The 25,721-nt window shown below is 35.4% G+C and overlaps 1 protein-coding gene across 1 annotated transcript in view; it reads right to left on the bottom strand.

The window, feature by feature from the left end:
* LOC111147669 (CD2 associated protein) overlaps positions 1 to 25,721 on the bottom strand; it is a 139,380-nt gene that overhangs the window by 27,411 nt on the left and 86,248 nt on the right. The window contains exons 9-11 of the mRNA XM_022503876.1: positions 24,824 to 24,928; positions 18,032 to 18,068; positions 16,913 to 16,975 (exon numbers count right to left, since the gene is read on the bottom strand). Coding sequence (XP_022359584.1) covers positions 16,913 to 16,975; positions 18,032 to 18,068; positions 24,824 to 24,928 — 205 coding nt within the window. The remainder of the gene's footprint in view (positions 1 to 16,912; positions 16,976 to 18,031; positions 18,069 to 24,823; positions 24,929 to 25,721) is intronic.

Genomic DNA, 25,721 nt, shown 5'->3' on the forward strand with positions numbered 1-25,721 from the left:
ACAGATCACTTTTGCACATTTAAGGTTTACATCAGTAAAATCCTAAGATTCATGTTGTTGCATACTATCTTACTTGGTATGTGAATATACTTTATTTATCCATTCAACTGTGAATGGACAATTGTGTTGTTTCCAAGTAAGAGCCAATGAAAATAATGCTATGATAAACTTTATTTGAATCTTTGGCACATACACAGAGCACATTTCTGCTGGATATTTAACTAGGAGTGCCAGCGCTGGGTAATATGGTATAAATCACATTCAACTTAAGTTCTCCGGATTAGATGTAACAATTTGCATTCCCACCAACAGTGTATAAGGAGTTCTCCTAATATGAATCCTCAACAACATTTGGTATTGTTAGTCTCCTTTTCAAAATTTCACCCATTTTGGTGAGAATCTTACTTTGCTTTAAATTGTATTTCCTTGATGAGTAATGAAATTTGAGTAACTTCATACTTCGATGAAGTATCTATTCAACACTCTTAGCTGCATTTTATCAAGCTTTTTCTTACTAATCTGTAGAAATTCTTTGTATGTTCTGAATATAAGTACTTTGTCATTTATATGTGTTGTAAAAAAATCATTTCCTACTCTGTGACATACTTATCCCCCACATGGTGTCTCTGTAAAAGGCATTCCTAATTTTAATGTAGTCCAAAAAGTCAATCTTTCATCTTACAGTAATGTCTTATATATCCTGTTAAAGAAAGTTTCCTACTTCAAGGACATAGAAATACTGGTTTATAATATTTTGCAGAAAATTTGTGGAGCCACCATTTACATGGAACTTCTACGTATACTGTTAAGATAGATAGGTAGAAATAGGTATTATAAAGTAGGTGTAAGTAAGGTTTAAGTTTTATTTATTATGACTATATTTAGTCATAATAATAAACATGTAAATAATAATAATAAACAAATTATAATTTATTATTAAATTATAATAAACAAATAAATAATAAACATGACTATATTTATTATATAAAGAAGGATAAAGAGCATCCTTCTTTACAGTGCAACTTTGGTCATAAGGCAAGTATCTATCAATTTATTTCTGGATTCAAGTTTATATACTATATGAGGAAAAGATTAAGACTTAGCTCTTATATGAATATCAGTATCATTTACTTCACCTTTACTGTAAAGGCAACTTCTTCTCATAAGTCACATGGTCTTAATTAAATGTCCCTCTTTTTTTTTTTTTAATATTTTATTTATTTATTTGACAGACCGAGATCACAGGTAGACAGAGAGAGAGGAAGGGAAGCAGGCTCCCCGCTGAGCAGAGAGCCCGATGCGGGGCTCGATCCCAGGACCCTGGGATCACGACCCGAGCCAAAGGCAGAGGCTTTAACCCACTGAGCCACCCAGGCGCCCCTTAAATGTCCCTCTTAATGCTTTTTGCTATCCGGTCTACTCTGTCAGCTATTACTACAGTTAGACCAGCTTTTTTTTGACTGGCATCTGCCTGGCATATTTTTGTCCACCTTTTAATTTAAATATTACTGAATTCTTTTCATTCAGGTATGTCTCTTATTAGCAGACAATGGCTGACTTCTCTTTTAAATGGAATCTTCAGTCCATTTACATTTTCTGTAATTACTAAGTATTATTTTTTTTCTTGCTTGGTTCATTTCATTTTTTTCTCCTTTCTTGCCATTTTGTATTATTGTTATTCCACAATCTCATTACTATTATCTTATTTACACAATCTCCACTTTTTGTGACTGCCTAGAGATTACAGCACATATCCTTTAAATCATATATAATTTTTCTCCCGCCCTAACACTTTCACTCCACTTACACCCTGCTGTCTTGTTGCACTTTTATTTCTATAAAAGCCCAGAAGACATTATTTCATACAGTCAATATTTAGATTTACATATCTATTTCAGCTTTCTGTTGCTCTTGCTTTCTGTATGTCCACGTTGACATTTGGAATCATTTCCATTCTGCCTAAGTAACACCCTTTAAAACTGCCTTTAGTACTAGCACGCCAGTGATAAATTCTCTCAGATGTGACTGGCTTAAAAATGTCTTTATTTCACCTTTTTTTCTGAAGATATTTTCACTGGCATTATACTCCTAGGTCAGCAGTTATTTCCTTCAACACTTTGGTGACATCATTCCATTGTCTTCTGGCTTCAATTTTTTCCCACTGAGAAGCAACTGTCAGTCTTATTTTTGTTACTCTAAAGTTAATGTGTCTTATTCTCTGGCTGCTTTCAGTACTATCTTATTTTTTGTTTATAGCAACATGACTATATTGAGTGCATGGAGTAGTTTTCCTTGTATATATCCAGGCTGGGCTCCATATTATTTCTTGATTCTGTGGCTTTTTGCTTTGCATCATTTTTGGAAGACTAGAAACCATTATATCTTCAAATATGGTTTCCAGTCCCTTTTCTCTCCTCCCCATCTGGATCTTCAATTACATGTATGTTAAACCTTTCATTGTATTCAATGTCTCTTAAGATCTTTTTTTCCCACTGTTAAGCTTTAATTCAGGAATTTTCTTTTGAAAATACCACCACATATACCCATACATATATATCATATATAGTTGACCTTGAACATGTTTGACCCATCCAAGCCTACCTATATAGATTTAATACAGAAATGTACTTCTTTCTTAACATTCTCACTTTCTTAATAACATTTTCTCTGTACCTTACTTTATTGTAAAAATACAGTATATAATGCAAAAGATGTGTAGTCACCTGTTTATGTTATCAGTAAGACTTCTGGTGAACAGTAGTCTACTGGTTAAGTTTTCGGTGAGTCAGAAGTTATATGGGAGGGGCACGTGGATGGCTCAGTTGGTTAAGCATCAGACTCTTGATTTCCGCTCAGATCATGATCTCAGGGTTGTGGGATCAAGTCCTACCTCAGGTACTCAGCACAGACTTGGTCTGTCCATCTCCCTCTGCTCCTCTTTCTGCTTGCATGCTCTCTTTCTCTACCCAATAAATAAATAAAATCTTTAAGAAAATTTATGAGGCAATATTTGACTGTGAGGTGGGTCAGCACCCCAATCCCTACATTGTTGAAGGTCAACCATATATTTTATAGTTATACAAATTCATTTACACTTGCATTCACATTGCATTTACATGCTTCTAGTTATGCCAAAATTATCAATCACATCTTTTAATATTCTAAACGTATATTAAGCATAGATACTTTATAGCTTGTGTCTGTTATTTCAAATATCTAAAACACCTATGGACCAGGTTCTATTTTCTATTGGTGGTTTCTAGTCATGTGTTATATGCCCAAGTACATCTGGTTATTGTTCTATGAGACATGAGACATTTATATGAAAACATACAGAGATAATTTAAAACTCTAAGTTATGTCCTCTTCTCCAGGGAATAAAGGTTTACTTTGCTTCAGGCAGTCAGGCTAAGGTGCAGGAAAATCCCATATCACCTTCTTAATCAGACTGAGACAATTACCAGTTGGGCTTTGGTGCTTCTGAAAGCTAGTTCTACGGCCATTTCACACTTCCTATCAAAGGAAGTCTCTTTGGAACGCAACTCAAAGTCCAGGAGTTTACTACAGTATCTCTTTTTTTTCTGGGCTCTAAATTTTGTCTCTCAAACCCTAAATTATATTGAAAGTTCTTTTCCTAGGCTAAGCTACCACTTTCAGAATTGGCAAATGCCTCAAAAGGAAACACAGGCCCAAATGACAGGCTTTCTTTATGGGGCTCCCCTCCTCTACTAGATCTTGACCTGTAATTTCTCGTACCCTTCACAGCTCTTCAATGTTTAGTATATATGTGTGTATTTCATACAACCTTTCCAGTTGTTCTCACTAAGATCATTCTCTGCCTGCCTATACAGTCACTCATCAATCTTCTTCAGGAGTTCCAGTTCATCTAACAACTTCTTAAATGTGCACAGATTCTAAGACTTCAAGTTAACCTCTCTTCCTAGTTTCATTTTAAGCAACCTTCTTGAACAACATTACACATATCCATACATTTAACAGCTAAGTTCCAAGAGAGCATCTCATAAATAAATGCTTAACACAAACTCTTAGCCAAGATTCATCCCAGATTTCCAATATTCGTATCAAATTCCATGTCAAAAGCTGAACTCATACATATTTCCCCCCAGAAACTGCCTTTATTTTATAATTCATACCTCTTTTCCCCATCCTCACAACCCCTGGGATTTAATTAGTCAACAAGATGTACTAATATAAAACCTAAGCCACCTTCCTTATAGTAGAGCCTAATTATATGTCAACAGCTCTAGCTGGTAATATAGTTGATTAACTCAAATCTATGCTACCTTTATATGATTATAACAAGTTAGTAAGTGCTCAACATTCTTTTTAAAGACTTACAGGTCTTGAATTGAACATGTACCCAAAATTGGTCCAAGAAACTGAAAAGGACTTAAATTCCACAGCTGTGGAGAGATATTCCTCTCTTTCCTATTAAATGGACAAGATATCAAGTTGCCCTGATTGTCAGAGTCAGCATCCTTGTGACCTGAAGAAAAACCAACCTGAAGACAAGGTAGACACTAATGGAGAGAGATATAATCCAGGTCCAAAATGAAATTATTTGGTGGAGGGTCACATGACTCCTACCTCTAGACTTCCAATTATATGACACTGTTCCCCTATTGTTTCAGTTTGAGTAAAGATTTTCTATTTTCTATTCTTTGCTCTTGAAAACATTCCAATCCTTTTTATCCATACCACCACATCTATTCAAATAGCAAGAGAACAGTTTCAGAAAAACATACCTGAACATGTCACACCAGTTTTTTAAAGCTTTCCAATTACATAATAATTATGCTATAGGGTATACCTTATACATTATATACTTACTTTGCAAAAAACTATAGCACTAATGCTGAATAAAATTCACACACACACACACACACACACACACACACACACACACACACAAACAGACCTTTCACCCCATGAGGTTTAGTCAAATGTAGGAGAAAGTAAATATACACAAAATATCTAAACTAATCTGTGACAATACTGAGAATTATCTACTTTTAGAGTAATAAAAGGCTAATGTCAAGGAGGTGACATTAGCTGGACTTTTTAACCTAGAATCTGAAAAATGAGAAGGACTCTCATATAAAAAGATTCTGAGAGGGGTGTCTGGGTGGCTCAGTCGGTTAAGTGACTGCCTTCGGCTCAGGTCATGATCCCAGGGTCCTGGGATCGAGCCCTGCACTAGGCTCCCTGCTCAGTGGAAAGCCTGCTTCTCCCTCTCCCTCTGCCTGCCACTCTACCTACTTGTGCTCTCTCTCTCTTTGTGTCAAATAAATAAATAAAATCTTTAAATAAAAAAAATTCTGAGAGGAGTCTAAGACAAAGGTGGAATTCCAAGGAAAGGATATTATACCATGTAACTGGGAGGGGAAAAAAACTCATTCTATGAACATTAGAGAATGGGTGACCCTACTACACAAAATCAACAAGTAAAGAAAAGTATGGAATATATTAGAGAACTCAACAGAGGGCCAGATTCCTCAAAACCTGGTAGGCTAAGCTAAAGCTAATGTGGTCAAGAAAGTCTTCTTTTGAGACTCTACTATACTATAAGCTAGAGTTGTTGTTTTTTTTTCCCCCAAATGCAACAGGAAGTATTCAAACCCAGTAATAAGTTCATGTCCCATGAGTCATAATATGACTGAAACATTTCTATGAAACATGCACATACACACTTTATTTACATAATATAAATTCTGAAACCCTTATCACTACTTTAAATCTTTTTTGGAGCAGGGCAAGATATAAACAAATAGTTAAATGCAAGTCCCTGCCATAGCACTGAAAGGCCTTTTATGAATCACACAAGTGATTCTTATTTTTGTCTTCAGATTAGACTCCCGTGGAGAGCTTAAAAAATACAACCTGAGTTCTACCCTATAAAAACTCTGGAAGTGGATCCTTGGCATTAGCATATTTTTAAAAGTTACCCAGGTAATCCTGATATGCCACTAAGACTGGAAACAACTGCACCAAGCTACCATTCTAGCTTGATTTCTCACAATTCCTCTAGTAACCTATAGCTATTTCCTGAATACGTTATGCTTTCTCTCATTCTTTTCACATTCTCTTTCTGTGGCCTGGAATCACTTTCTCTTTTCTAGTCAACACATTATGCTTATTTTCTAAGTCTCTGAATAGTTACAATCTCCTCATTATCGTGCATATTAACTAGTCAACTAGCAACTGTCAGAATATCACTTGAAACAGGAAGAAAACAAACAGAAAAAAAATTTAATCTTCCTAGTGACTGTCAGAAGCCAGCTGCCTAACATATACATACTGATTTTGCATAGTTTTTTTTTCTTTCCTCCAAACTTTGAGACTGAATGATTTTGCATACTGTTAATACATGTTTAACATCTGATTAAAAATCTGTTTCATGTGTAGGTTAAGTATAATAAAGAAAATGTGCTACTCCTTAAGAGGTCAAGATTATTTTTAGGTTCAAACTGGAAGGATTCTCTGTAGAACATTAGAGATAAGTACTATTTCCTTTTTGGTAAGCATATTAAATATATAATGCAATAGAGTCCTGCCATAGCTCTCAACTCAAGAGTTTATGTACTACAGATTGTATCACAGATGTAAAGGCATTTGAGTTCAGTACCTCAATAACTGCCATGAAAGGAGTCTTAAACACAAAGATCTTGATTTTAATTCCACACTAAACTGTACTATACCAAAATTCCACAGCATATAATTTAAAAGGATATTTTGAATACTGATTTCCAAATCACTCTATAATATGAAGCCCTGACTATCCATAGCCAACATCTGAATTGGAAAATCTACAACTTTTTATTACATTTCAATTTCATTAAATTATTACTCTGCATTCCTTTTATTGGCTCATAGGAAGAAGAGAACCCTCCTAAGCAAAGACATGAAGAAGACAAGACCTCAAGACTTCCATTTCGGGCAAGAGTTGAATTACATAACAAAACCTATTTTGCCAGCTTAGAATTCAATGTAAGGTAAAACTATCTCTCAAGAATGAGGAGAAAAGGGTGCGCCTGGGTGGCTCAGTGGGTTAAAGCCTCTGCCTTCGGTTCAGGTCATGATCCCAGGGTCCCAGGATCGAGCCCCGCATCGGGCTCTAGACCCACATCGGCTCTCTGCTCAGCGGGAAGCCTGCTTCCTCTCTCTCTCTCCTTCTGCCTGCCTCTCTGCCTACTTGTGATCTCTGTCAAATAAATAAATAAGATCTTTAAAAAAAAAAATGAGAAAACAATATATTTCAAATAAACAAAACTAGATCCTCCATTAAAGGAAATTATTTTTAAAAATTATATATAGCCTTATATATATAAGTATATAATTTTATATAATAGTTCATATAGTTATAGTATATATATATATATATATATATATATATATATATATATATATAGTTTATATATAGAGAGCCCAGAAATAGATCCTCAACTCTATGGCCAACTAATCTTCGACAAAGCAGGAAAGAATGTCCAGTGGAAAAATGACAGCCTCTTCAATAAATGGTGTTGGGAAAATTGGACAGCCACATGCAGAAAAATGAAATTGGACCATTTCCTTACACCACACACGAAAATAGACTCAAAATGGATGAAGGACCTCAATTTGAGAAAGGAATCCATTAAAATCCTTGAGGAGAACACAGGCAGCAACCTCTTCAACCTCAGCCGCAGCAACATCTTCCTTGGAACATCGCCAAAGGCAAGGGAAGCAAGGGCAAAAATGAACTACTGGGATTTCATCAAGTCAAAAGCTTTTGCACAGCAAAGGAAACAGTTAACAAAACCAAAAGACAACTGACAGAATGGGAGAAGATATTTGCAAACGACATATCAGATTAAGGGCTAGTGTCCAAAATCTATAAAGAACTTAGCAAACTCAACACCCAAAGAACAAATAATCCAATCAAGAAATGGGCAGAGGACATGAACAGACATTTCTGCAAAGAAGACATCCAGATGGCCAACAGACACATGAAAAAGTGCTCCATATCACTCGGCATCAGGGAAATACAAATCAAAACCACAATGAGATATCACCTCACACCAGTGAGATATCACCTCACACCAGATATCACCTCACACCAGGCTAAAATGAACAAGTCAGGAAATGACAGATGCTGGCAAGGATGCGGAGAAAGGGGAACCCTCCTACACTGTTGGTGGGAATGCAAGCTGGTGCAACCACTCTGGAAAACAGCATGGAGGTTCCTCAAAATGTTGAAAATAGAGCTACCCTATGACCCAGCAATTGCACCACTGGCTATTTACCCTAAAGATACAAATGTAGTGATCCGAAGGGGCACGTGCACCCGAATGTTTATAGCAGCAATGTCTACAATAGCCAAACTATGGAAAGAACCTAGATGTCCATCAACAGATGAATGGATAAAGAAGATGTGGTATATATACACAATGGAATACTATGCAGCCATCAAAAGAAATGAAATCTTGCCATTTGCGATGACGTGGATGGAACTAGAGGGTATCATGCTTAGCGAAATAAGTCAATCGGAGAAAGACAATTACCATATGATCTCCCTGATATGAGGGAGTGGAGATGCAACATGGGGGGTTAAGGGGATAGGAGAAGATTTAATGAAACAAGATGGGATTGGGAGGGAGACAAACCATAATTAACTCTTAATCTCACAAAACAAACTGAGGGTTGCTGGGGGGAGGGGGGTTGGGAGGGGGTGTGGGTTTATGGACATTGGGGAGGGTATGTGCTATGGTGAGTGCTGTGAAGTGTGTAAACCTGGTGATTCACAGACCTGTACCCCTGGGGATAAAAATATATGTTTATAAAAAATTAAAAAAAAAAAAAAAAAAAGAAATGAGACCACCCATCACAGTTTTTAACTAACAATTCATTTGATGGCTCCAGGAAAAAAACCTGGAGGACTGAAATGGGATCTAAGAACCCGCCCTAATATAATTAGGAAAAATGTTCTTTAGTATGTATCTACCTGGGGTTCTCATGAAAACATTTGCATATTATACAGTAAAAAACAAAAGTAAAAGGCAAAAAAAAAATTATATATAGCTTATATAAGTATATATAAGTATATAATTTTATATAATAGTTCATATAGTTATAGTTTATATATATAATTTTATATATATATGTACATATATATACGCATAAATACATACATACATACATACATGGGCAGAAAGTATGAAATGCAAACAAAATAAGTACAAACAAAGCAGCAATGAATATGAACAAATCCAAACACTGAAAGGGAATCAGCAGCATGCAGATGGTGGTTAAGCCACGAGCCTTTATATATATGGCTGTCTAAGCAATCGAGAATAAGACAACAAAAGATCCAACTCTGATAGTCCTTATTAATTCTTAGTTCAGTAACTGAACGAATGAATTAATGATGCTATTGGACCTTTGTGTGGTAACCAACAGCAGTCACACAACCTTCTGCAAGAGACAAAATCTTACATAGTCAATAAAGTGTAACTTTTTCAAGAAGATAGGGTACAATTCACAATTCAGTTTGCTGGGGTTGAAAGTCCCAGTGATCAGCCAACTAAACCCTCAAAATCTGTAGTCTCCTCTATTAGCAATGAATTCCTAGCATGTGAATACATTCTCCTACCAACAGTAACTTGTTCCCCTTTAATGCCAGACACAGAGACAGGAAAACCTCAAGAGGAACATCCCACCAGCACAACTCTCCCTTCCCATTCTGCTAATTACAAAACAATAATGCCATTATTAACATATTGGTGCTTAGTTCCTGCCTGGAGTTGTGTACCACATGGCTCTGCTTATGAATCAACTGAAAATTAAGACAAATTCTGTCCTTTACACCTGCAGATATAGAAACTGAAAAAAAAAAGTTCCTCAAGCAAATGAATACAGATTCACTGCCTCTATTAGTAAAAGTGTTAAACCAGCCTGGGCTTTAGCAGCCATTCCTATGGATACTGCAATCACGAGGGAGAACATGTATATTAAGGTAACCATTTAAATGATTTTATAAGCCTAAGAGCTTCACTTACATTCTCTCCTACACATTTACATGTCTCTCTGTCTGGCACTCCAGAATAAGTATCAGTTGCTCCCTTCTTTTCATACATACTCCATAGCAAGAATACAAGTCCCTGAGAGTGAAGTGGGCTACTGAAAGCTATGTCCAAGAAACTTTTAACAAAAAGCAAGAGAAAAACTTGGGCTCCAAAGTGTTGGTGTTTTTCTTCTTATGAAGCACACTATGGCCAGCATTCAGGTACCTCCGAGAAAAAAGGGGGCAGGAGACTACTAAGCAAGTTTGAGAAAATAAAAACTACATGGTGGCCTGAGGCAGGGAATAAACAGTCACAATTTATTCTTAAGATTTGAAAAGTATCCCATGAGATGATGGGGAGTCACTGAAGAGTCAAAGGTAGTAGGGTAATCAGGTTCATGTTTTCCTAAGATTTTTGTATTTATTTTCCAGAGAGAGAGAGCACGCACACACAAGCAGGGGGAGTGGCAGACAGAGGGAGGTTCCCTGCTGAGCATGGAGCCCAATGTGGGTCTCCACCCTAGAACCTTGGGATTATGGCCTGAGCCAAAGGCAGTCACTTAACTGACTGAGCTACCCAGGTGTCCCAGGTTCATGCTTTCTAGTAGCTCCTTTCTCCCCTCTGCTCAACATAGCAGAGCTTTTTAAAGTGTATCTTCTGTAGAATTAAGATCCTAACAGAGATAAAAGTCATGGACAGACATACTGGTAGAATATACTGGCCTCAACGTCTGTTGAGGGTGGAAAAAGGGTAGAACTTTGTGTTTAATTTTATTTAAAAAGACAGACTTTAATGCACACCAATTTTTAACGCTCAGACTGATACTAGTTATCTCTCCCAATGCACATCTCCAAAGCTTACTAGGCAAAGCACTGACATTTTTTTCTATTCCTTGAACCAGATTTAGGCATGTCAGGTTAATAAGAACATTTTGAAAACATTAAGAATTGTTTCCCTCATTTTACATTTGTCCTATCTCACTAATTTAAAAATTCTTATATTTGCATACAAACTGACACCAACACATACTATAGTTTTTTTAAAAAGTTTTAAAATCTTCCCAATGAAGAGCTTTGGTGTTACTGACAAGATTTAAAAAAAAGAAAAAAAAGTCTTTTATATTTACTTACATATTTACCATTTCTGGCATTCTTTATCAGTTTCTACTTATCCAAACGCCTATATAACATCATTTTCCTTCAGCCAAAAAGTATTTCCTTTAACATTTTCTGTGTAGTATATACAGGTGTGCTGACAACGAGTTCTCTCAGATTTTGTCTGAAAGCTTTTATTTTGCCTACATTTCCTGAAACATATTTTGCTAGGTAGAAAATTCAAGGTTGAGAATTATTTTCATTCAGACTTTATGCTTTTCTTTTTATCACAGCTTTTCACTGAACAGATTATGAAGTTCCTTTAGGTGGTTTCTTTTGTTTCTCCTGCTTTGAGTTCACTGAGCTTCTTGGATCTTTGGGCTTACAGTTTCAGCAAGTCTTAAGATTTTTCAACTATTATTTCTTCAAGTATTTTTTTTCTGTCCCACTCTCTCTCCATTTGTTCAGGGACTCCAATTACACATAAATAAAACTACTCAACAGGGCATGTGGGTGGCTCAGTTGATTAAGTGTCCAACTCTTTACCTCAGCTTAGGTCTTGGTCTCAGGATTATGAGCTAAGGCCCCACATTGGGCTCCATGTTGAGTATGGAACTTACTTAAAAAAAAAAAAAACAAAAAACAACTATTTGATATTGTCATCAAGTTACTGATACTCTATTCATTTTTCCCCCCCTAGGGCTTTTTTTATTTTCTTGTAGGCTCCACACCCAACATGGGCTTGAACGCATGATGCTGAGTTCAAGAGTTGCGTGCTCTACTGACTGAACCAGCCAGCTGCCCCTCTAGTTCATTTTAGATAGTTTCTGTTGCTGTGTCTTCCAGTTCACTAATATTACATTCTGTAGTCTCCAGTAAACTGATAATTCCACACAATGTTTTTCATTTCTGATACTGTATTAACTGATCTGCCTAAGTTCAATGTGGGTCTTTTTATATTTTCCATTTCTTTCACCATCAGTCTTGCATTGTCTTTTACTTTCTTGAACACAAGGAATATAATTTTAATCACTGTTTTAATGTCCTTACTGCTATTTCCATCATCTCTTGTCATTTCTGGATCTTTTAAATTGACTAATTCTTCTTTTAGTTACAAGTTGCTATTATCCAGATTTCTCTACTTGCCCGGTAATTTTTCTTATCAGCTAATGGACATTCTGTATTTTACACACTTGGCTGCTAGATTTTGTTATACTCTTTCAAATTGTATTGAATTCTGTTCTGGGATTAGTTCCATCTGCTTCCAAGGTACATGCAAAGCCCTAAGTCTAAGGTGATATAATCTTTTACAGACTCTATCCTATGCCTTATCAAGTCTTTCCACTGTGGCTTTTAGGAACATGAACTATTAGTGAGTTCCAGAAACTGTTTCACCAAATGCTTTCCAGCAGTTATTTCTCCAGCTATGTACATTTCCTTTCTTAGGTATCTAATTCACAGTACTCAGCCAAAGCTTCATGGTAAGCCCTACAAAGATCTCAGAGTGCTCTCTGTGCAGTTCCCTCCATTATGGAATTGTGCCCCACAAATTGTAGCTGCCATGGCCTCCCTAAACTCCTATCTCCTGTTTCTGCAATTCCACAGGAAAACTGGGCTCTACTGGACTTCTTCCTTTCGGTTGACTGTAAACTACTTCAATAGGTGAGCGTAATTTTAGGGCTTGCTTTACTGGTTCAGTGATACCTTCCTTCAGTGGTAACAGTCCTATGCTATTGTCTAATATCTGAAACCACTATTTCATGTACTTTGTCCAGTTTTCTAGTCGTTTAACTCGGCAGGGCAAATTCAGTCCCTGTTACCTCATTATGGCCAGGATTTTGACCAGATAAATGATATAAAAATGCAGAACCTTCTGTTTTGCTTATAAGATCATCTGATTTAATAAGACCTCGATCTACTTGACAAAGGAAACTATAAAAGGGATATGATAATGTTGGTAATGAAGCCAACATAGTTCTTACATTTGGTTCTACGTTCTTTATAGAATGAGTCTTTCATGTAGGACTGTTATTATAACCAGGTACCAAAATAAACTGATCCAAGACTCAGACCTAACAACAGCCATACTACACCTAGATTAAGAAATACTGCAAAGTAAACACTGTTTTTGCATAACAAATAAAAAATTCTCAAATGTAAAGAAAAAAGGACATAAAAAAACTTCCATGCTGAGCACAGATAATGAGAAAAAGATAAAGCTATAAAAGTACGTAACATATTCAGGAACCAGAGTGTGGTTACTGCATTTAGAGAATGAAAGAGAAGATGATACAAAATTGTAATCTGGGGGTCAGTTCCCAACAACACCAAAAGCTGGCCAGGATAAGGAGTTAACAGGAGTTCTCATTCATTGTTGATGGGAATGCAAAATGGTATAAACTGGAAGATAATCTGACATTTTCTTAAACAAAATTCTCTTAACACATGTCCCAGCAATCATACTCCTTGGTTGTTTACCTAGGTGAATTAAACACTTATGTCCACCAAGATACCTAGAGAAGGATGTTATTTATTCATACCTGACAGAGTATGGAAACAACCAAGATGTCTTCAATAGGTGAATTTGGATAAACTGTGCTACAGATAGTGAACAGACTATTAATATGCGTTAAAAAGAAATTAGGTATTAAGTCATGAAGACATGGAGATTAAAATATAACCAAATGAAAAATAAATAAATAAATAAATATAACCAAATGACATTCTGAAAAAGGCAAGGATGAAATGACAGAGCAAAAAAGATTCTTAGGGTACTAAGACATATTCTGTAATTCATATTACACATTTGTCAAATTATACATTTGTCCAAACTCATAAAATGTACAACACCAGGAGTAAATCCCAAGATAAATTGTGGACTTCAGGATATAATGTTTCTGTGGAGATCCATTTTGGTTCATGATAGTGGGGAAGGCTGTACATGTGTGGGGCAAGGAGTATATGGGAATTCTCCATACTTCCTGCTCAATTTTGTTGTCAAACTAAAAACTATTCTAAAAAAAAGTCTATTAAAAAAAATCTGGCAACAATATGAAATATAAGCCAGACAAGGGACTAAAGTGAGAGGACTCAGTTAAGAATATAAAGGAACACTGTAGGCAACACACCAGGATAGGCAGAAACAATACTGACAGTAGAAACAGAAGCACTCTAAAACAGTGTTCAAGTTGTGTCTTGTACAGTTGACCCTTGAACAACACAGGGAGTTAGGTGCACCAATCTCCCCACAAAGTTGAAAATCTAAGTATAACTTCTGACTCCCCAAAAATTTAACTGAAAGCCTACTGTTGGCCAGAAGGCCTTACCAATAACATAAACATTCAATTAACACATTTATGTTATGCGTATTATATACTCTATTCTTATGATACAGTAAGCTAAAGAAAAGGTTAATAAATCATAAGAAAAATACATTTACAGTGCTGTATCATATTTAATGGGAAAAATTCATGTACAAGTGGACCTCTCCAGTTCAAACTGGGTCGTGCTGCTCAAGGGTCAAATGTATATATAACCTAGTATACTAGATATAACCACTGCAGATCTGTCTGCACAAAAAGAAATAATTATTTTCTCCAAATTAATAATAACAAACAAAATAATGTTTTTGTCAAAATACATGTGTACCTTGGAATAACTTTCCAGGTTTATATGACAAATATAGACAGTGAAAATTAGATAATACATAACAAAACACATCCATGTTTTAAAAGAACTCACCTAAGAAATGTTAATTTATTATTATTATTTTTAATTTCTTTTCAGCGTAACAGTATTGTTTTTGCACCACACCCAGTGCTCCATGCAATACACGCCCTCCATTATACCCACCACCTGGCTCCCCCAACCTCCCACCCGCCGCCCCTTCAAAACCCTCAGATTGTTTTTCAGAGTCCATAGTCTCTCATGGTTCACCTCCCCTTCCAATTTCCCTCAACTCCCTTCTCCTCTCCATCTCCCCATGTCCTCCATGATATTTGTTATGCTCCACAAATAAGTGAAACCATATGATAACTGACTCTCTCTGCTTGACTTATTTCACTCAGCATAATTCTTCCAGTCCCGTCCATGTTGCTACAAAAATTGGGTATTCATCCTTTCTGATGGAGGAATAATACTCCATAGTGTATATGGACCACATCTTCCTTATCCATTCGTCCGTTGAAGGGCATCTTGCTTCTTTCCACAGTTTGGCGACCGTGGCCATGGCTGCTATAAACATTGGGGTACAGATGGCCCTTGTTTTCACTACATCTGTATCTTTGGGGTAATTACCCAGTAGTGCAATTGCAGGGTCATAGGGAAGCTCTATTTTTAATTTCTTGAGGAATCTCCACACACTGTTCTCCAAAGTGGCTGCACCAACTTGCATTCCCACCAACAGTGTAAGAGGGTTCCCCTTTCTCCACATCCTCTTCAACACACGTTGTTTCATGTCTTGCTAATTTTGGCCATTCTAACTGGTGTAAGGTGGTATCTCAATGTGGTTTTAATTTGAATCTCCCCGATGGCTAGTGATGATGAACATTTTTTCATGTGTCTGATAGCCATTTGTATGTCTTCATTGGAGAAGTGTCTGTTCATATCTTCTGCCCATTTTTTGATATCATTATCTGTTTTGTGTGTGTTGAGTTTGAGAAGTTCTTTATAGATCCTGGATATCAACCTTTTGTCTGTACTGTCATTTGCAAATATCTTCTCCCATTCCGTGGGTTGACTCTTTGTTTTGTTGACTGTTTCCTTTGCTCTTGGATCGGAAGAATAAACATTGTTAAAATGTCTATACTGCCTAGAGCAATCTATACTTTTAATGCCATTCCGATCAAAATTCCACCGGTATTTTTCAAAGAGCTGGAGCAAATAATCCTAAAATTTGTATGGAATCAGAAGAGACCCCGAATTGCTAAGGAAATGTTGAAAAACAAAAATAAAACTGGCGGCATCACATTACCTGATTTCAAGCTTTACTACAAAGCTATGATCACCAAGACGGCATGGTACTGGCATAAAAACAGACACATAGACCAGTGGAACAGAGTAGAGAGCCCAGATATGGACCCTCAACTCTATGGTCAAATAATCTTCAACAAAGCAGGAAAAAAATATACAGTCGAAAAATGACAGTCTCTTCAATAAATGGTGCTGGGAAAATTGGATAGCTATATGTAGAAGAATGAAACTTGACCATTCTCTTACACCGTACACAAAGATAAACTCAAAATGGATAAAAGACCTCAACGTGAGACAGGAATCCATCAGAATCCTAGAGGAGAACATAGGCAGTAAACTCTTTGATATCAGCCACATCAACTTCTTTCAAGACATGTCTCCAAAGGCAAAGGAAACAAAAGCAAAGATGAACTTTTGGGACTTCATCAAGATCAAAAGCTTCTGCACAGCAAATGTTAATATATTTTAATTGAGACTCCAAAAAAAATTAAAATATAACTATTTAATACCTAGTTTTCTTATATAATGAACTATAATGAAACACTACATTCTTACTGAAGTAATGGTTTAACTTTTTAATGAATGTAAATTGGTATCAGTTTGAGTGAAATCTTTATTTCCTATCAATTTTAACAAAATACTTCCTCCCAGAAAATTCCAAACGTTGTTAAATAGTGAATGGCTGTTAAAAATCAATGTAAATCATTCAGTGTGGAGAGATATTATTAATTTCAATGACCACAAAAGAAAGAATTACTTTTCTGAAAGTGGGATAATTAGTCTCACCTTTTTCTTCCGGCTTTACAGGAAAATACTTCTTGTCTGTAGTTATTAACTCAGGCTTTGGAGCTAAGGAAAAAAACAAAGTTAATACTTTAAAAAAAATAGTTTCAAAGCACAAAGACAATTATACTACTAAACAGTACAGGTTAGTTTAAAAATAACATCAGAGAAAAACATGGCTTAACAGAGAGAACAATATACCAGAATCACTAGGCTAAATATCCAATCCTACAGCTGTTACCTTGTGGTCTCAGATCCCTCTTTGTCAAATGAAGATGTTCATATCATCTACAACACCACTCTCCAGTAGAACTCTCTATGATGACTGAAATATTCTATTTTTGTACTATCCAATATGGAGTATGGAGACTTGAAATGTTACTACTGTGACTGTGAATTCAAGTTTTTAATTTATTTAACTTTAGTTAAATTTTAAAAAGCCCAAGTATGACTGGTGACTAAAAATCCTCTAACACCAACTTCTATAAAAATTATTTTTAACTTGTGCTTTACTTGTTCTGGGATTGGGTCAGCAAATACAAAGCCGAAAACTTGGGAGTAGGGAAGGACTTGTATTATTTTAAAATAAAGCAAATCTTCCAATAAATAATTGTACTTTATTTGTAAAAAATCAGAAATTAGGGGCTAAAATTTACAGAAATAGACAAAGAGCCATATTATAAAACTGTAACTCTGGAAAAGTCTTCTAAGAATACTGTAATATACTTCTGCTTAAAAAAAAAATGAAAATAAACTCTTCTAGTTTGCTTAACCCTTAGCAACACATTAAGACATTAACAAATGGATTTAATATGAAAAGGCAGAATAACTAATTGGCCAGATCAATATATTAAGTATTCTATCTAAATTTTGTCAATTTTCTTAATTAGAAATGATGTTATAACTAAAGTATCCAAATTATACTTAAGATCCTACTTTATACAGTTTATACTTTAAAAATACTAATACATATGAACAGCTACTTTTTATATATTTCTAGTTTGTATATCAGGATATATGATTTTTGCTAATGTAAGTGGTTTATACTTAAAACCCAATTTCACCATTTTATAACTTGAAAATATAAAAAATATCAAACTGAATAATATGTTTCTTACATACCTGGACCTTTAGCAGGTGGTGGTGGTTTCTTTGGTTTCTATTAAAATAACAACAGTGAAGATACATGAACACTTACATGTTACATATTTATACTTAAAATAAATTCTGATCATTAATATTATCTGTCCTCATCCCATCCCTGCCAAAAATTATAAAACAAAAAGATCTTAATAACCCAACAGGTCACTGAAAAAAAATTAATCTGTTAGAGCAAATGTCTTCTTGATCAAAATTCCAGTATATCAAAACTCACCAGTGAGTTTGGTAAACCCCAAAATATCTTAATGGTAATCAAAAATATTCATGACTGCCTCCTTTAAGATTCCTAGGCACAATTTTACCTCTTTTTAACAATTGAGTACTATGGGAAAGGAGAGGTGGCAGGGAAAGGAAGAGAGAGAAACTGGTTAAAAAAAAAAAAAGAATAGCTAATAAATGTATCTAGCTTATACCTTTGACTCTTAAGAACTCTCAAAGAGAAGATTTAAATCAAAGGTCTATGGGGCACCTGGGTGGCTCAGTCAGTCAAGTGTCCAACTCCTGATTCCCACTCAGGTCAGGGGAAAGCAGGGAAGGAAGGAGAGAATGTTAAGCAGAATGTGGAGCCACACACGGGGCTGGATCCCACAACCCTGAGACAATCACCTGAGCTAAAATCAAGAGTCAGACGCTTAACTGACTAGCCACCCAGGCATCCCACCATTCATTTATTTTTAAGACTTAAACTTCAAATATTCCTAAGCATGTGAATTTGGTTTTACCAAATTAAAAATAACTGAGAGTCAATGCTATATAAACACCGAATAACCCCCCCCCCAATAATTTGTTCATTAGGCATAAGAATAAAGCACCCTGGGGGTACCTGGGTGGCTCAGTGGGTTAAAGCCTCTGCCTTAGGCTCAGGTCATGATCTCAGGGTCCTGGGATCGAGCCCCACATTGGGCTCTCTGCTCAGCAGGGAGCCTGCTTCTCTCTCTCTCTCTGCCTGCCTCTCTGCCTACCTGTGATCTCTCTCTGTGTCAAATAAATAAATAGAAATAAAATCTTTAAAAATTAAAAAAAAAAAAAGAATAAAGCACCCTGAAAGGCTGAATAAATACTGACTGAAATCTAACAAAAGAAGGGCCTCAGACAGCATTAACCCATAGAGCAACCTCTAATAATTTACTTAACTATATAAAGACTGCAAAGGTAGGAATTTCTAGATTAGCTTAAATAAAATATGGTAGACTGTCTTGTCCTGGGTCTCTGCTCTCTGACTCAATTAGAGAAGAGGCAAAAAGGAGGTAGTCCAAGATGGTGGCATAGGAAGACTCTGCCTCCTCCCATGGACACAATAAATCTACACCTACATATAGGGCCATTCCTCCAGAAAAAATGAGGGTGGACTGAATGAATAGCTTTTACACAGCAAACAATAGAGGGACCACACAGAGAACAGTGGCAGACAAGGTAACAACATAAACCACATCCCAGATACAAAAACCTGCAGAAGGGAGGGATATCCCTGAGGGTCCCAAGCAGACTCACCTGCCCTAGGGCACAAAAACAAAACAGCAATTTAAAGGGCAACTAGACTACAAGTGCTGCGAAATCCACTTACTAACTCTAGAGCCTCTCCCAAATGAAGGAACTGCAGGAACTCTTTCCAGGGTCAAAGATGCCAGCAAGCACCACTGTTTATGTTCCTCACACCCATACTTGACAGTACTGATGAGAAGAGTCCAAGTACTCAAGTTGGCCTCCTAGGACTGCCCCAGCAAGTCTGGGGCCCCAAACCCAGAACAATTTCAGCTGTCCAACCAAGGCAATCCACTGCCCTGTGCCAGCCCCAGCTTTAGCCATCACAACAAGGTAGCCCCAGAAGCTCCAGGATACCACAGGCCTGCAGCCAACAGCTCAAGCTCTCCCACCAGCGTGGCCCTGGCACAGAGTACACTGGAATCTCTCATGCCCACACTTGCTCAAGTCATCCACCAAGGAGTCCAGGCCAACTCTAGCCCCAGCCATCCTGCCAAAGTGCCCTGCTGTAGCAAGTCCCAGGGAACCCCTGGCCCATGTCCACTCTAGCTCCAGATCCCCAGCCAAATCCTCCTGGTAACACAATCAACAAAGGGGAAATTCCTATACAAGGCCACTCCCTCAAGACCAACAGGTAATTTACCAAATTTATAGACACCAAATTTACAGACACAAACACAGAAAGACAAACAACATAAGGAGAAAGAAGATGTCCAAAACAAGAGAACAATATAAAACCTCAGGAAAAAACCCTAAGGGATTAAACAGTTTACTTGATAAACAGTACAAAGGAATAGTCACAGAGATGTTCACTGAACTTGGGAGATGAATGAAGGAATACAGAAAGAAACCTTAACAAAGAGGTAGGAAATATAAGAAAGTACCAAAATGAGGGGTGCCACACTCAGTTAAGCATCCAATCCTTGAGCTGGGCTCAGGTTGTGATCTCAGGGTCAAGAGACTGAGCCCTGAGTCAGGCTCCATGCTGGACATAAAGCCTGCTTGAGATTCTTTCTCTCCCTCTGCCCCTCCTACCCCGGCTCACATGGGCTCACATTCAAAAAGAAAAAAGTCACAGAACTGAAAATTTCAGTAACTGAACTAAAAATATACCAGAGTTCATCAAGAGATTAGAGGATAAAGAAGAATGGATCACCTTAATGGAAGACAGAATATTGGAAATCACCCAGTCAGAATAGCAAAAGAGAAAAGAATTTTTAAAAAATAAGAATAGTTTAAGGGACCTCAGAAATGATATCAAGTATACTAACATTCACATTACAGGGGTCTCAGAAAGAAAAAAAGAGAAAATCTATGTGAAGAAATAATGGTTACAAACGTTCTTAACCTAGTGAAGGAAAGACATCCATGTATAGGAAGCAAAAAGAGTTCCAAACAAGATGAAATCAAAAAGAGCCACGCAAAAATATATTGTAATTAAAATGACAAGAGTTAAAGAGAAAATCTCAAAGGTAACAAAAGAAAAAGCAGTAACATATAAGGGAAACCCCCTAAAATATCAGCTGATTTTATAACAGAAACTTTTTGTGAGCAAGAAGGGAGTAACAGTATACATTTAAAGACCTGAAAGGCAAAACTCATAACCAAGAACACTCTAAGAGGCAAAACCACCCACAACTGAAGGAGAGAGAGTTTTCCAGTTAAGCAAAAACTAATGAAGTTCATCACCACTAAAAAGGTCTTATAAGAAATGTTAAAGGGTCTTCTTTAAGTAGGAAAAAAAGACCATAACTCCAAATAAAATACAAAGGAAAAAAAAAAATCTCACTGATAGAAATACATATCTAATTAAAGGCAGTAAATCAGCCATTTAAATAGTATAAACGTTAAAAAACAAAAACAGTAAATTTTACTATAACTACAATGACTAGTTAAGGGATACATAAAAAGATGTAAAGTGAAACAACAAAACAAAAAACATGGATCAGATGTGAGATAAAGGTTTAGTGCTAGAAATACATCTGACTTTAAGGAACTGTTAGCTTAAAACAGACCGCTATATATATAGGTCAATATACAGAAACCTCATAGTAACCACAAACTAAATGCCTACGGAAGAAACACACACACAAAAAATAAATAGTAAAAAGGAGCCTAAATGTAACACTAAAGAACTATCAAACCACAAGGAAGAGACCAAGAAAAGAAATGAACAGAGAAAAGCTACAAAAACAAACAGGAAACAATTAAAACGGCAATAAGTGCATACCTACAAATAATTACTTTAAATGTAAATGAACTGAATATTCCAGTCAAAAGACAGAGACTGGATGAATAGATAAACAGAAAACCAAGATCCATCTATATGCTGCCTACAAAGACTCACTTCAGAACTAAAGACATACAGACTGAAAGTGAAGGTATGGAAAAAAATATCTCATGCAAATGGAAACAAAAAGAAAGCTTATGTAGCAATACTCATCAGACAAAATAGACTTTAAATAAAGACTGTAAGAAAAGACAAAGGGTATTACATAATAAAGGTGTCAATCCAAGACAAAGCCGTAACATTCAAAAATATTTATGCCCCAACACAGAAGCACCAAAGTTATATATAAAGCAAATATTAACAGACACAAAATTGAATGTAACACAATAATTGTAGGTGACTTTAATAATCCATTTACATCATCCAGTCAGAATATTAATAAGGAAATGCTAGCCTTAAACAACACATTAGACCAGTTGGACTTAATAAATACATACGCACTATTTTGTCCAAAAAACTAGAGAATACACTTTTTTCGAGTGCACATGGAACAGTGTTAGGCCACAAATCTCAGAAAATTCCAGAAGACTGAAATCATAACAGTATCTTTTCTAATCCCAATGGTATAAAATTAGAAATTAACTACAAGACAATCCCTGGGAAAAAAAAAAACAAACAAAACACAGGAAGACTAAACAATGCTACTAAACAATCAATGGGTCAACAAAGAAATCAAAGAGAACATCTAAAAATATGTTGAGACAAATGAAAATAAAAACAATAGAAACAACTTTCCAAACCTATGGAACACTACAAAATTCTAACAGGCAAGTTCAGAGTAATACAAGCAAGCCTACCTCAAGAAATAATAAAATTCCCAAAGAAACAATCTAAATTTATACTAAGAGGAATTAGGAGGGGGGAAAAAAAAAAACCAAAGTTAACAGAAAAACAAAGACCAGAGCAGAAATAAACAAAACAGAGATTAAAAAACAAAAGACAAGATCAATGAAACTAAAAGCTAACTGTTGAAAAGATAAGCAAAATCAATAAACCTCTAGTCAAAAATCATCAAGAAAAAAAGAGGACCCAAATAAATATAGAAGAAATGAAAGAGGAGAAATTATAGGTGACATTACAGAAATATTAAGGATCACAAGAGATTACTATAAACAATTACATGCCAACAAATTGGAAAGCCCAGATATGGATAAATTCCATTTATGGATAAATTCCACTTTTCTAAGAATTTATCCGTTTCCTCTGGGTTGTAAGACTTGATTACAAAGAAACAGAAAATGTTAACAGACCAATTACAAATAATAAAATTCAATCAGTAATTTTAAAGTCCAGGGCCAGATAGCTTCATAGGTGAATTCTACCAAACATTTAAAGAAGAATTAGTAAATATCCTTAAATTATTTTAAAACACTAAAGAGAAAGAAATGCTTCTGAATTCATTTTATGAGGCCAGCATTACCCTGATATCAAAATCGTTCAGACGTCACAGGAAAAAAAAAAATTATAGGCAATATCCCTGGTGAACACAGATGCAAAAATCTTTAACAAAATATTAGCAAATTGAACTGAACAATACATCAAAAGAACCATACATCATAATCATTTAGGATTTATTTCAGAATGATTCAACATCTTCAAATGGACCAACGTAATACACCATTTTAACAAAATGAAGGATAAAAATCCTACGGTCATCTCAATATACACAGAAAGACCATTTAAAAAATCCAACATCCATTTATAAAACCTCTCAACAAAGTGGGTACAGAAGGAATGTACATCAACATAATAAAGTCCACACATGACAAACCCAAAGTTAACATCACACTCAATGGTAAAAAGCTAAAAGCTCTTCCTCTAGGATCAGGAACAAGATAAGGATGCCCACTCTCACCACTTTTCTTCAACACAATATTGGAAATCTTGGCCACAGCAGTTAGGCAAGAAAAAAAAATAAAAGGCATCCAAATTGGAAAGGAAGAAGTAAAACTGTTCCCTACTAGAGGACAACATACATATACATGTGATATATACATACACAGTGGATTTACTCAGCTAGAAAAAGAAAGAAATCCATAGATGGACCCAGAGGATAATATGCTAAGTGGTATAAGTCAAACAGATAAAGACAATACCATATGATTTCATTTATTGTGAAATCTAAAAAACAAAACAAATGAACAAACAAAACAGAAACAGATTCACAGACATAGGAAACAGAGTGTTGGTTACCATAAAGAGGAAGTGGCTAGAGAGCGGGTGAAATAAGATGGAAGGGAGGAAGAGATACAAACTTCCAATTATAATAAGTCCATCATGGGGCTGTAATGTACAGCATAGAGAACATAGTCAATAATATTATAATAACTTTGGTGATGTGATAATTAGACTTCTCGTAGGGACCATTTTGTCATATATAAAAATATCTAACCACTATGATCTTTAACACTTAAAACCAATAGGATATTGTATGTCAATTATACTTCAGTCAATCAACCAATCAATCTTCAGTGAGGTCCACTGTTCTATGGGGAAAAAAGAGATCAAGTTGCAGAAAAGCAAAAGATCACAAATGAATAACTCAGCGTCACTTTAAATCTGGTAAGAAAGCAAAGACTGCTTCTTACCCTCCCAAAAATGCATTAACAAGAGTAATCCTGTAAGATTAAGAGTAACTAAAAATATGATTTTCCAAAAAATTAAAGTATAATTTCTTCCAGGACAAGTGTTAATTTGTCTAACTACAATGAGAGACTTTTTCTTTTAATTATAATAAAGTAACAAAGTCCAAGGTTACTTTTCAATACAGTCAGTGGGGAAAGAACACCAGAAGTAAAACACAGAACTAAAATATTATTTTATTTTACTACAGTTCAAATCAATTTTACCTCAATATATAAACTGGAAACCCCCTCATAAACTTATTTAACAACAATATAAAACACCTGTTTTTAAAGAAATACTGGCAAAAGATTCATTAAACTATTATTAACATTGTTTAAAAAAAAAAAAAGGCTTACTGGAAAGTCTTTATCCAGTTCGTTTATCTGAATAGCAAAATTATCTGGAAATACTCCTTCTTTACCATTAAGTTCACCCTTCCACCAGCCAGCTTCTCCAGTCTCCTGTAATGAAAAATGAGGAATAATTAAAATAACTGGGGCTATCTTTAAATAAGAAAAAAGTTTATAACAAAACATGAAAATATTCAATTCCATTATTTTTACAAGGGAAGAAAAGGGCTAAACAGATCATAAAGTCCTCCCTAAAAGCAAATATTACCACATATTACTTCCAGCAGTAGTTATAAAATTAGGTTTCATTTTTTTTCTTAAAATAAGTCAAATAATTTTAAAATTCAGTTTATAAGGAGAAAGGAAAAAGAAAAGTGGGAGAAGAGGGTGGAGAGAGAATATGATTTTCTAAACGTGTCTTACTTAATTTACTTAATACTTTATATACCAAAAACAAAGACATTATCCATTTGCTTTAGAAATTAACAAGATATTCTACAATTCTTTCCAAATACCTACCCCCATGAGAAACTGAGTGGTTATCGATCCAAAACTGTATGGATATTAAAAATTACATTCACTAAACTATCTGATAACAAAGTCAATTTAAAACAATGGGATATTTTTCAGAAATTATTCTATATGGTTATAACAAAACCAAAATATTTATAGTTTTCTTCTATTACAAATAGTTACGGGATTTTGCCCAGACACAAAAACTCCTGGGTTTTCTTTTTCTATAATTTATTCCAAGTTATACTTTGGAATATTCATACTTTGAAATAGTTGCATCACTTTCCATTGTATGGTTTTATAAACATTTTCATATTGATGCAATTTCAATTGTTTCCTTATTTTTCTTCTTTTTTTTTTTTTTTTACATTATAAACAACAAACATTAGAG

The sequence above is a fragment of the Enhydra lutris genome, unplaced genomic scaffold (genome assembly GCF_002288905.1).
Source record: "Enhydra lutris kenyoni isolate GAN:26980312 unplaced genomic scaffold, ASM228890v2 scaffoldscaffold17, whole genome shotgun sequence".
NCBI lineage: Eukaryota > Metazoa > Chordata > Mammalia > Carnivora > Mustelidae > Enhydra > Enhydra lutris.